At 33.2% G+C, this 12,167-nt stretch overlaps 7 protein-coding genes across 7 annotated transcripts; 5 read left to right on the plus strand and 2 right to left on the minus strand.

The window, feature by feature from the left end:
* Positions 1–60: 60 nt before the first annotated feature.
* On the plus strand, positions 61–1,066 carry BX664DRAFT_262264 (rab-GTPase-TBC domain-containing protein; the record flags this gene model as incomplete). The annotated part of the gene is made up of 6 exons (XM_051540713.1): positions 61–236; positions 315–356; positions 413–509; positions 558–610; positions 667–834; positions 898–1,066. The coding sequence occupies 6 exons, from the start codon at positions 61–63 to the stop codon at positions 1,064–1,066; spliced, it is 705 nt and encodes a 234-aa protein (XP_051399602.1).
* A 790-nt stretch (positions 1,067–1,856) lies between these two features.
* Positions 1,857–3,383, minus strand: BX664DRAFT_331308 (protein-tyrosine phosphatase-like protein). The gene is made up of 7 exons (XM_051545116.1): positions 3,282–3,383; positions 3,139–3,223; positions 2,978–3,022; positions 2,546–2,828; positions 2,344–2,482; positions 2,083–2,255; positions 1,857–2,020 (listed from the first exon to the last, which is right to left on the minus strand). Exons 1-7 carry the CDS (start codon positions 3,358–3,360, stop codon positions 1,871–1,873), a joined length of 954 nt encoding a protein of 317 aa, XP_051399603.1. The 5' UTR covers positions 3,361–3,383; the 3' UTR covers positions 1,857–1,870.
* A 111-nt stretch (positions 3,384–3,494) lies between these two features.
* Positions 3,495–4,085, plus strand: BX664DRAFT_358406 (uncharacterized protein). The gene is made up of 2 exons (XM_051548036.1): positions 3,495–3,794; positions 3,879–4,085. The coding sequence occupies exons 1-2, from the start codon at positions 3,553–3,555 to the stop codon at positions 3,982–3,984; spliced, it is 348 nt and encodes a 115-aa protein (XP_051399604.1). The 5' UTR covers positions 3,495–3,552; the 3' UTR covers positions 3,985–4,085.
* Positions 4,086–4,822: 737 nt separating this feature from the next.
* BX664DRAFT_331315 (uncharacterized protein) lies at positions 4,823–6,913 on the plus strand. Its single transcript, XM_051545117.1, has 2 exons — positions 4,823–6,487; positions 6,591–6,913. The coding sequence occupies exons 1-2, from the start codon at positions 4,973–4,975 to the stop codon at positions 6,849–6,851; spliced, it is 1,776 nt and encodes a 591-aa protein (XP_051399605.1). The 5' UTR covers positions 4,823–4,972; the 3' UTR covers positions 6,852–6,913.
* On the minus strand, positions 6,783–8,800 carry BX664DRAFT_331316 (uncharacterized protein). The gene has a single exon (XM_051545118.1). The coding sequence runs from the start codon at positions 8,788–8,790 to the stop codon at positions 7,006–7,008; it is 1,785 nt and encodes a 594-aa protein (XP_051399606.1). The 5' UTR covers positions 8,791–8,800; the 3' UTR covers positions 6,783–7,005.
* A 273-nt stretch (positions 8,801–9,073) lies between these two features.
* On the plus strand, positions 9,074–11,717 carry BX664DRAFT_349214 (WD40-repeat-containing domain protein; the record flags this gene model as incomplete). Its single annotated transcript, XM_051547595.1, has 10 exons — positions 9,074–9,689; positions 9,765–9,844; positions 9,910–10,033; positions 10,100–10,233; positions 10,302–10,715; positions 10,825–11,062; positions 11,133–11,189; positions 11,247–11,314; positions 11,407–11,523; positions 11,586–11,717. 10 exons carry the CDS (start codon positions 9,074–9,076, stop codon positions 11,715–11,717), a joined length of 1,980 nt encoding a protein of 659 aa, XP_051399607.1.
* Positions 11,553–12,049, plus strand: BX664DRAFT_120479 (uncharacterized protein). Its single transcript, XM_051539754.1, has one exon. The coding sequence runs from the start codon at positions 11,727–11,729 to the stop codon at positions 11,997–11,999; it is 273 nt and encodes a 90-aa protein (XP_051399608.1). The 5' UTR covers positions 11,553–11,726; the 3' UTR covers positions 12,000–12,049.
* The last annotated feature ends 118 nt before the right edge of the window (positions 12,050–12,167 follow it).

Here is a 12,167-nt window from a genome sequence, read left to right on the forward strand (position 1 = left end):
CTTTTTTTTTCTTCTTTTTTTATTCCTTTTTTTTTCTTTCATATATATATATAGTAAAAAATGATAGAATCTTCTTCACCAGATACTCATTCTAATATTTCTTCTGATACTGAACTTACTAATATATCTTCTAATACAAAACAATCTTCTATTGATGTTGACCTTCAAAGACGTTATATGAACTATCAACCTGATATTGCAGCTGAAATGGAAAAATGGTATGCCATGACAAATAGGTAAAAAAAAAAAATAATAATAATAATCTCTCTTCTTTTTTTATTCGGAATAATTAAATAATATTATTTTTTTTTAAGATATGGTTTTATTGAAGAACAAATAACTGAACCCACTGAAAGGTAATAAAAATAATAATAATAATAATAATAAAAACTTATTCTATTATTTAATATAGTCAGAAACGACGCGAAGTAGAACGTGCTACTAAATGGGCTTCTATGAAAAAACAACTTTTGGTGGATGGAACTCATGATTTTCACTTTAATTCAAAGGTATTATATATTACAATTTTATTTATAAAACTAATGATTATAAAATAGTTTGTCAAACGTATTTACAAAGGAATACCCGATTCTTGGCGAAGAGATGCATGGTAAATCACTGTTAAAACTCAATATATCTCATAGTATATCTTTCATTTTTTTTTAGGTATTATCTATGTACTGATCGACTTCAACAAACGAAAAAAGATGATGATTTAAAATCACTTTATAAAACTTTATTAACTAAAACAACTTCAAACGAACGACAAATCGATTTGGATATACCAAGAACAATGCATGGTCATATTATGTTTCGTCAACGTTATGGTTCAGGGTAAGAAACAATGAATGATTTCTATATTTAGATAACTCATATTTTTACTTTTTACTTATATAGACAAAGAGCATTATTCAATGTTCTTCGTGCTTTTGCTGCTTATGATGAAGAAGTCGGTTACTGTCAAGGTATGGCCAATGTTGTTGCTATGATTCTTATGTATTGTGAAGATGAGGTAAATAATATAAATATTTATATTCATATCATTGTATTAATAATATCTTTATAGAAAGCCTTTCAAATGTTGGTTCATATGTTTTTACGTGATAATTTACATGATCTTTTTAAACCTGGTTTTCCTGCCTTGATGGAAAGTTTTTATATTCAAGAAAAACTTTTATTAAGACAAGCTCCCAAATTGGCCAAACATTTGGTAAATAATTAAATAATTAAAAAAAAAAAGAGAACTAAAATATCCCTTTTCTTAGTCTACTATCGGTCTTACAAGTGATATGTTTGCAACTCGATGGTATATTACATTGTTCACTGGCGGTGTGGTACAATATCAAGTATTACTTCGAATTTGGGATCTTTATTTTTTAAATGGTTATGATATCTTTTATTGTGCAGCTGTAGCTTTATTAATGATCCATAAAGGTAAAAATGGAAAAAATGTTTGACTTTTATGCATTAATCACATTCATTCATGGATAGATTGGTTATTATCTTGTGATTTAGAAGGTGCTCTAGCATTCTTGGGAACCACTTTGACGGTACCTGAAGATCCATACATCAAATTAATCCACAAGTTATATGAAAAATCAAAATCTCAGAATTATTTTAGTACCATCAAGCAACAATATAGAACTACTGCTTAGAAATTATTATTCCCCTTTTTACAAACAACCACTTTATTTAGTTAGATTGTAGTTTATTTTTTTTTTATACCAATGATTTATCTATTCTAGTCTCATATTGATTTGTAAATAAACCAAATACCAATCATTTTTGTTTTCATTCAATCATCTATATACATACTTTTTTTTTATTTATTTCTATAACGAAAAGTATCAACAAATAACTAATTACAATATCATACAAACGAGACTTCAACTGAAAAATCCTTGTCAAATTGCTTGCATAAGGTATCTTTACTTGCTTGATCAATATCTTGTTTTGATAATACACACGGTGAATGATTCATGAACTCCGAGTTTAACCAAAAATGAAAGAGAGGACGTTTCTATAATAAAGAATGATTTTTCTTCAGTAAGACAATATTTTTTTTAAGAAAAAACTTATTACCTTCCACAGTTGATAATGATAAAATTGGACCTTGAAATCCTCATGGATAGTTTTGATTCCATTTGTTTCCAAGATGAGTTGACCTGGAGACCTTGTCATACGACATTGTTGATCTTCCTGGCTATAGATGAGTTTATTTTCGTGGTCTACTATAGTAAACATCACCCATCTCCCTAAAAGAAAAAAAAAGATCAACATTCACACATTCGCTCTAAACCATATTCTTTTATTATTATTATTATTATTCTCTCTTTATATTACCATCATTGCCTTGATACTGTATCGGTATAGTATGTAAAGTGATACTTTGTAATATCAAAGATTGATCTTTCTTTTGTTTTCCATCCATCCATAATTTGAAATAACCAATATATCGAATTTGACTTGGAATCGTGATTCCCTATAAATGTATATAAAAGTAAATAAGATTTTCGATTTGGATCATGTTTTTTTTTTTTTTTACCGATCCATTCTTCGTTCGTTTTCTTCCATAAATTCCTATTGCTTCTTCAACATCCTTTGCTTCCCCAAGATAAATCAATAACGAGGCAATCATCACTCCAGTTCGACCTTTCCCAGCCTTACAATGAACTACTACCACATGAGAAGCATCACTATCTAGCCAATTCGCCGCATCTTGACAAAACTGTTGAATCATGCTAAGCGGAGGCACTTGATGATCCTCGAATGGATAATCCGATACATTACCATCAAATCTGTTTTTATCGTATAGTTTCTCTGCTCGCCTAAAGACAAAAAAGAAAAAAAAAGTAGTGAATTATTAATTCTGGTTTGACATTTTTGTTCCTAATCGTTTGTATATATTCTATATGTCAATATATCCAAAACACACACACACACATATATACACACACAGAGGGAAAGGGTATCTTACAGATTGAATATCTTGTACTTATTCTTATGCTGAGTTTCTAGAAAACTAAATGGTAGATATATGCACATAAAAAAAAAGTGTTAAAAGAGTCAAAAGTTTCTAAGCACAGTACCTTTTTTTTTCTAAAAATATACATATACACAGCGTAATCTATTAGTTACCTTTTGACATCTGCTAAGCTATTTCGATAGAGTCCTTCTATGCCTTCAGAGGGATAACTCATGGCGATTATCCTGTCAGTGATATCTATAAAATAACTTGGTGAGAATAAGCAAATATTTTCTTTTTTTTTTTCTTTTCTTACAACTCAAGTCTAGATCAAGTTTGCCATGAATAATACGTTGTCGATTTTCAGACACTAGACGTTTCAAAGGATTCAACATCAATGTAACAATAAAAAAAAAAAAAGGAAAAGGAAAGAGTAGATTACCAAAAAAAAAAAAAAATCATTGCAGCAGAAAGAGAGAAAAAAAAAATCCGGAGATCGAATAATACAAACTGACACTCTTCTTTTTCGTTTTTTTCTTTTTTTTTTTCCACTCTCCCTTTTCATCGTTTACTCCAGATCGCGTAGTATGTCACTACACGTGAACAACGAGATGGATCACGAAACAACCATGGAAAAGGGACTAGTAGCTGATATTGTCACTTCCATCATGACTCCTGGATACACAGCCACTGGTGTGATCAAAGCCATGTTCTATGCATTTTATGCTTTGTTTGCAACCTTAATTGTCATGGTGGTTATCACAGGTGGTAATGGTCATGTCATTGCTCTTTTACTTTTGGCCTTTTGTTTATTTTTAGCTATTCGATGGTAAGAAAAAAAAAAGGAACCACTGCTGATAAACTGAATCTCTCTCTCTTTTTTTTTTTTTTTTTTTTTTCTTCTTATAAATAGGTTTATAGCGGAAATGGACAATCTCAAACGACAGCATGACAAAAGTACAACAAAAAGCATCAAGAAAAAGTCAAAAAAGAAGAAGAAGAAACATTCAAGAAAATAGTTGATCTAGCATCCATTCTTTTGTGTATTATTTAGATAGATTTTTTTTTTACAATAAAACAGAAAAGGGTATTGTAGGATTATTATTATGATTATGGTTTGAAAACGTCTATTGTTATAATCTATTGTTATAAAAGTGGAGACATGCTTTCATTTGAGAGGGAGTTGTACTTGAAATGGATTCATGCCATTGATATCACTGAATAGTTTGCTCCCGTTGAGATGAATGATTCTGATGATGATTTTGTTTGTTTGTTTATCACAATGGTTTTTACTCGGAGACTGTACAAATGAAGATCACAATTGAATGATGGTAAACGAATAATGTTTATTTTTCTTCATATCTTTCATATTTAGTAATGGATCTCTTCAACAATGGACAGTCCTTCAGTACTGTACACACCGATATCAAAAGAACTTGATTCTCTTACTCTCCTCATTTTGTTTGGCAAGACAAAAAAAAAAAAAAAAAGGTATTGATATATAATATTGATGAATGCAATATAGAATCAATTATAAATTAGATCCTTTCTTTGATCTTCAATCATTGTTTGAACTGAAAATCCACCAAAAATGGAAATCTATCAAGTACTCCGCAAAGACCCAAAGTAATGATATCAATCTAAAATCGTTTATAAAAGCTATATATGTATTATATAGGATCATTCATTGACGATGATCATTTGAAAAAAAAAAAAAATACTGGAGGAAGAAAATCGGACCGTTATGTTCGGATTCACACCAATGAACGTCTCATTGTTCGGTTGCAGGAAAAAAAAAAAAAAAAAAAAAAGGGTTCATTCAATTAAAGTTAAAAAAAAAAAAAAAAAAAAATAAACCCACTTTTGAAAACGGACGAATTTATCCTAAATAATGAGGAACTTCATTGTGTCTATTTGTAGAGTACTATAAAAAAAAATCAATTAAATAGAGAACTATTTAAAAAAAGTAGATATCTTCTTTGTTCAAATCAATCATCAATAATAAATATGAATAGACTAACTATAGAACTAATCGGACAATACAGCGTAGCATGGATGAATACAGGTACTTTAGCCATTGGTACAAGTATAGCCACCTTGTTTTCGTTGTATTCTGTCGTTGATGTTGTATTTCAATCCACAAAGTCACAATTCCAAGATATCTGTCATCATATCAATCAAACAGCTGAACAAATCCATCAAGTTCCATCCATGATGCAAGCATATCTTCATTCCTTGGAGCAATCCATCCGTAATCAACTTTGTAAAGCCTTGATGATGTTGGTAACTATTGTTGAATCCGTTCTACTTTGGTTGGTTGATATGTACAAATCCACATACCGTTGTCTTTTAGCATTTGCCATCAACACCACTTTAGCCGTCGTCACAAGTATTGCCGAACCACTCCAAAAAGCTACAGAAACTGTCTTGAAAGGTGTCGATTCAGCTACTAATACCATAGGTGCGTTGTTCAATCATCCTGAAGCATCATCCATTCCCACCAGCCTTTCAAATTGGACTCTGTCTATGGAACAAACACAACAAAAAGTGAATCAATGGACCAACGGCACAGATCAGCTTCATGAATGGTTATCAACTCCTTTTGAGAGCCTCAAACAACATATCAATGCCACTTTTGTTGTCGCTAGTCAAAACAATAACACATTCAATAGTTCAACCGGCTTACCATCAAATTCATATTGTAATGCCACTAGTGTCATCCAAGATATCCAAGATATTCAGAACCAAATCGTCTATTGCTTGAATGTCACCATCGGTATTCTATTTGGAGCCATTGTTGTTAGTACTCTTATCCGCATCCTGTATCTCTGGTATTGTCATCGTTACCTTCAACGCTTACGATATAAAGTGCTTGAATCATTGGCATCCCATCCTACTTACCAAGAAGAAGAAGAAGAAATCCCTGCCATCATCCATCGAAATCATATTTCTGCTCAATCCGCCATGCTTGCTCGGTATGGAGATGCTCATCAGAATGCCCTTGTCGCGTCCATCACCTATCGAACCCAGGAAGAAATCATTCGACCGCCCACGTTGCTAAGACGCTGGTGTGTGTTTGTATCGCATTCCCCCATGTTATGGTATTGCCTCTTGGTGTCGTTGGTTGGACTGTGTACTACCTACAGCATGATTGCTCTTGTCCATCATGGAGTGTCCAATAATAATAATGACTTGTATCAACTTGACCAACGTGTTACCCAATGGTTCCAAGATACCATGCAAAACTCCACAAACAAAATTCAACAAGATATCAATACACAATGGCAGACCACTAACCAATGGATAACTACTTCAGAATCGACCATCAATAATGCTGTTTTTGGTACCTTGCGAGAATTTGCCTTGCCAATCAATTCTACTTTGGATAATATCATTCAACACTTATCAGATTTGATCACTACTGCCGTAGGAGGAACCATCATGGAAACACCTGCAAAGGAAGTACTTGACTGTTTGGTTTTGAATAAACTGGATACACTTCAACAAGGCATTGAATGGATTGTAAGTGAAAGAAAAAAAAAAATAAAAAAAAAAATAAGGAAAGAAGAAAAAAAAAAAATAAAAAAAAAAAAAATAAGGACATGACCTGATGTCATTTTTAAAGATCCGCAATAGTTACATCGAATTACCTCGTATTGAAATCATGCATCCATTCACATTGGAACCCAAATTGCAAGTAATGCCATCCCAGACCATCTTGAATGCTTTGGAAGGACATCTACAATCTCAAATCTATTTCTTTTGGATCTTATTTTCACTATGGATCATTTGTGCCATTATTGGATTCATCTATGTGAAATATACGGACGTATCTGACATTACCCAACCCATCAACAAAGTCTTTGTAAAAGAAATAAATAAATAAATAAAAAAATTTAATCATCATCAAACGATAAAAATAAAAAACGTTTATTATTCCTATTTTCATCCACAACAATCCTACTGCTAATAACACTAATAATAATAATAATAAAAACTAACGATAATAATCTAATCAATGACTAAAATAAATAACTAATCTATTCCTTCAACTTTTGTTCCCGTAAAAAGATCCATTCCAATTCAATCAATTCACGCCATTGATCCCCTTTTTTCCCAACACAACAAGCAAGAGCTTCTTTGGAAAGCATGAGCCATCGTCGTACACCACGTTCATAAACAGTTTCCAGTGCCTTGCCATCGCCTAATAATTCTGATTTGATGATGGAGTTCCAGCTACATTTTGCCAGTAACAAGATATGTTGTGCCAATATAGGATGATAAGGAGGGTAGATCCAACAGTATTGTATCAACACATACATACCCAACTTGACCGCGTTTCGCCAATTGCCCGCATTCATTTCATCATACAGCAGTTGTGTTGAAGCCGAGAGGGTCGTCAGATGGAAAGGTACAACATCAGGATCCACAGGATAAGATCGAATCATCGACATCACTTTCTGGAGAATAGCTTGATAAGAATCAGGTACCATGGGTCGAGCAAGATGTGGTAAAGGATCATCGAAATGAGAAAGTCCCCTTGACGGTGGTGATGGTAAAGGTGGAGGCGTGCTAGATCTTGATGAGCTGCCAGCAGCAGCACTAGAGGGAGAACGTTCATTGACCAAACGTATACTAGGATTGTTGACTGACCAGAGATAAGGGGCAAAGAATTGAATGACAAAATGGGTATAGGTTGCCAAATCCAAAGGCTTTGTAGGATCAGGGATTGCATCATGTTTCCGATCGTATAAGCGACACATTTCCAATAAATCCCAATCATTCACTTGTTGTAAGATCTTGCTACGTAATGTGTTGTCGTTGTTTTCCATTAATAATGCTTGAGCACGATCCCAATCAGATGCTTCATTACCCAAGAGAGAATCAATTTCACCATAGATATTTGTATCATCCAGACAGCGAACACAATCACAATGAAAAAAGTATTTTCCAAAGAGTGTTGATTGGCGATGGGATCGATCATGAGCAGCATCTACATAAGAAATAGTCACCTCTTGATCTGGTTGAATGTTTTCGATAGCCACCACACAGAGTAAAGCACCATCAAACATAACAATAGCATTAGGTCGACATGAATGATTGATCAGTGAAGCCACAGGGTAAGTACCTTCGCCAATAGTGAATAAATGATCATCGTGAACACCAAAATTGTTGCATTGGAATCGACATAAACACTGTACAAGTTCGTTGGTTGTCAATCCACTATCTTTCAAATAAACACGAGAAAGCGCCTTTTGAGATAATTGACTGAATCGTTGTATTGTGTGTTTTGGTTGACTTTGTTTATGATCCATCAAACTATAAAAAGCTTCCATTGTTGCATCCACGTTTTCTTCCTGTCGTTGTTCTTCGGTAGAAATTGTTTCCAATTGAACTTGTTGATTTAGTTTCCGTTTATTGTAGCGCCAACAATTCAAAGCAACACGTTCTAGCATTTCCAGATCTAAAGCATCTTGATCATCATCGTCCACTAGTTGTTGAGTTGCAGAGTTGGGTCGACAGACATATTGATGGTAGGTCAGCCATGCATTCTTGAAACAAGCTTTGTCACAAAAATAAGCGGTTTTACATTGAGAACATCTTTGTAAACTGGTTGGTTGTTGTGGTTTTCGGAAACAATAATTGCAGATTTCTTGACGACGCGAGGGTAAAGGGATAGTTCCAAGAGGTTGTGAAGTAATAAGGACATGACCTCGTTCATGGTTTCGAGTAGAGATAACTTTTCTTCCTTTTGTGATATCCCCAGTTTCTTGAAGTATTAAGCCATGACTGGTAAGGTAGTTATCTAGTGCTATTGTAGACATGAAAATAACAGGATATTAAAAAAAAAAAAAAAGGTTTAAGAAAAAAAAAAAAATGGGTGTGAAAGTACCTTTTTCATCAAGAATTCTCTCCCATGTGACGTATTTCGAAACCCGCTTAACTGGTTTTTTTCTTTCTTTTTCAACTGTTGTCACTTTTTTCTTTCTTTTCTTTTCTTTTTTTTTTATTTTTTATTTTTCTTTCCAATAATCTATCAAAAGGAACCTTTGTATTGCTGTTATCCATTCTTCTCCTTGAAGTATATACGGCAGGCTCCCATCTTTAATGGCGAAAGAAGATAATAAACAAACCAGTAAACGTTTTGATAGTGGGACATCTGGTGTTCCATCTAGTTCTTCCAATCGACAACAACGCATCACATCTTTGGACAGCAATGCCTCTCGTTTTGGATCTTCACATACTCTTGTTATATCTGCTCGAGATAAAGCTATTGGTTTGGCTAACAGTGCACGCGATTGGCTCCAACCTGACTGGTCAACCCCTATGGCTCATTTTGAATCCTTGACAACTGTTATGTTTAGTCCTTTGGCTGCTCATCCGGTTTATCGTAGCGAATCTATGGTCAAGGCAATGCAAGTAGCTCAACAACAGCAACGTCATCGTGCTTCATCTTCTTCTACAGCAACTTCACCAACCTCTCCAAATACAGCAAGGTCGGAGCTTGTCTTACATTCTTCTTCTACTACATACCCATGGCCATCAAGTTCGGTGTTACTCAAGGCAGACATTCCAGAATCTACTTGTTCATTATCACTTTTTCAAGGATTTGCCACTACATATCCTTCTTTAGCTTCCTCCAAGTCTTCATCCTCTTCTCCCAAAAAGTCAAGAAATAGACGCAAGAAACAATCCATTCCATTAGATGCTAACGATTTGGCAGGTATACATATATATATATTGATATCAAACAAGAAGGAATACACATTTAAATATCTTTTATCATTATTATTGGTAGAAAAACCTGGATCATTAAAAAAGATTTATGCTGAACGAGAAAGGAAAATCCGTGAAAGTGATAAACTGGAAATGCAAATGGTAAAAAGCGATCTTTTTTTTTTTTTTTGGTCTAATCGTCTCATTTTGATTTTTGTTTATATTAGACATCTACTAGCAACGAAATACGCCAAATTGATATGCAAATCGATGAATTGATCAATAAAAGAAAGGCATTGGAAGCAAAATGGGCTAAACTGGAAACAAAGGAACAAGAAACTCAACTGAAAAGTAAAAGAATTTTATTTTGATATGAATCATTTCTAACGCGTCTTCTTATATATATTTATACTATAGTTGAAGACTTGACGGAAAAGATTTTGGATGAATCGGAAGATGCTCAATCTGTTGATGGAACAACAAAACGTCTTCGACAATATCAATTAGAGGAAGAATCGGATGAGGAATATGACTTTGGGGAATGTATTATGGTAATGTTGAATTTAAAGGGAGATATTCACTTTTTATTATCTATGTACTGATATTTAGTTATATATAGTCACTTCGAGGTCATGATGGCGGTATCCTTTGTGTAGATTTCAATCGTCCAAAAGGATTACTTGTATCATCTTCTCTTGACGACACTATACGGGTTTGGGATTTACGAAATGGACGCAGTTGTGGACGATTGGAAGGTCATACAAATTTAGTTCGTTGTTTACAACTGGATGATATGCGATTACTGACAGGCTCCGATGATGGTTCAATCAAGCAATGGGATTTATCTGAAATATCTTCCGCTCCAACACCAGCTTCAAGAGATTCCTTCTCTGAATTTTCTAGTGCTCAAGCATCACCGTCCTTGTCTCCTGTGGTATCTGATGATGTATCTTCATTGAATGATTATTGTGTAGCATCTTTTGATGGTCATCAAGGAGAAGTGACAGCTATGCATGCTGATCAGGTTCATTTGGTAAAGGATATCTAAGATCAAGTGCAAAATGTTTATCATGTGTATATGCTAATCTTTCTCTCTATCTTTTCTTTTTCTTTTTTTTTTTTTTTTTTTTTAAAAAAAAAAGGTATCAGGATCAAATGACAAGACAATGAAATTATGGGATTTAGAAACTCAAAATTGTGTATTAACAATGGATGTCATGTGGGCAAGTCAACATTCTAGAAGTACGCATTCTTCTTGGTCTTTGGATAGTTTGAAAGTGAATTTTTACGAACCAGCAAATGATTATATTGGTGCTCTTCAATTTTGGAATTTTGCTCTTGCAAGTGGAACTACAGATGGCAAGATTCGAATGTGGGATCGTAAGTCAAAAAAAAAAAAAAAAAAAAAGAATAGAATAGAGAAAGATACTCATATTGGATTTATTTATAGTACGAACTGGTCAACCTCATAGAACTTTACCTGGACACAAAGGTATTACTCTTTCTGGTATGTTTGATAATACTTATTTTTTTTTTTTGTTCTTTTGTCTCGTCTTTTTGATAGGTGCTATTACTGCATTACAATTTGATGAAGTTCACCTTGTTAGTGGAAGTGTGGATAAAACAATTCGTGTAAGTTTTCTTAAAAAAAAAAGAGTGATATCGAGTAGGATCGATACGATCATATACCCTTTTCTTTCTTTTTTTTTTTTCTTTTTTTTTAGGTATGGGATTTGCGTACTGGATCTGTTTTTGATACCTTGACTTTCAATGGACCCGTATCAAGCTTACGATTTGATTCTGGCAAGGTGATCAGCACTACAGACAGTAATGATATAGATGTAAGTGGATAAATCTATACAACAGGGACATATCATCTTATTTTTTTTTCTTTCTTTCTTAGGTATATAATCGAACTTCCTTCCAACATACCAAATTACATGGTCATATTGATTCTGTTAACACGTTACAACATAAGAACAATATATTGGCTAGTGGAGGAAAAGACAAGGTGGTGAAACTATGGTCAATGTAGTATAAATAGATGTATTTAGTTTTAGAACAATATTTTTCTCCCGTCTCTTCATATGATTGTACTTTTTTTTTGATTTATTTTATTTTATTTGATTTTATTTATTTATTTTACCAACCATTATGTGGTCTTGATAAACCCATTCTTCTTACCCCCTTTCATCGTGTTTTATATATTCATCTTTATTTTTGTCATGCAATAATGTTTGATTTTTCTTTGACTCAAAATAAAAAAAAAATAATCTTATGTATATCATATCATTACAGTCATCCATCAATGCATTAACCATTTAATATCTTCTAATAAAATCCAAGATGTGAGAGTTCCAAAAAAAAAAAAAAAAAGGTGCGTGTAACTGTATGATCATGTAAGTTTACGTAAGAATTTCTGAACCCAATGAACAAGATTGAATTGCATTTGTAGTTTAAACTGACTGAACAAGGATTATTGGAT

Source organism: Halteromyces radiatus (assembly GCF_025201355.1).
Source record: "Halteromyces radiatus strain CBS 162.75 chromosome Unknown BX664scaffold_4, whole genome shotgun sequence".
Taxonomy (NCBI): Eukaryota; Fungi; Mucoromycota; class Mucoromycetes; order Mucorales; family Cunninghamellaceae; genus Halteromyces; species Halteromyces radiatus.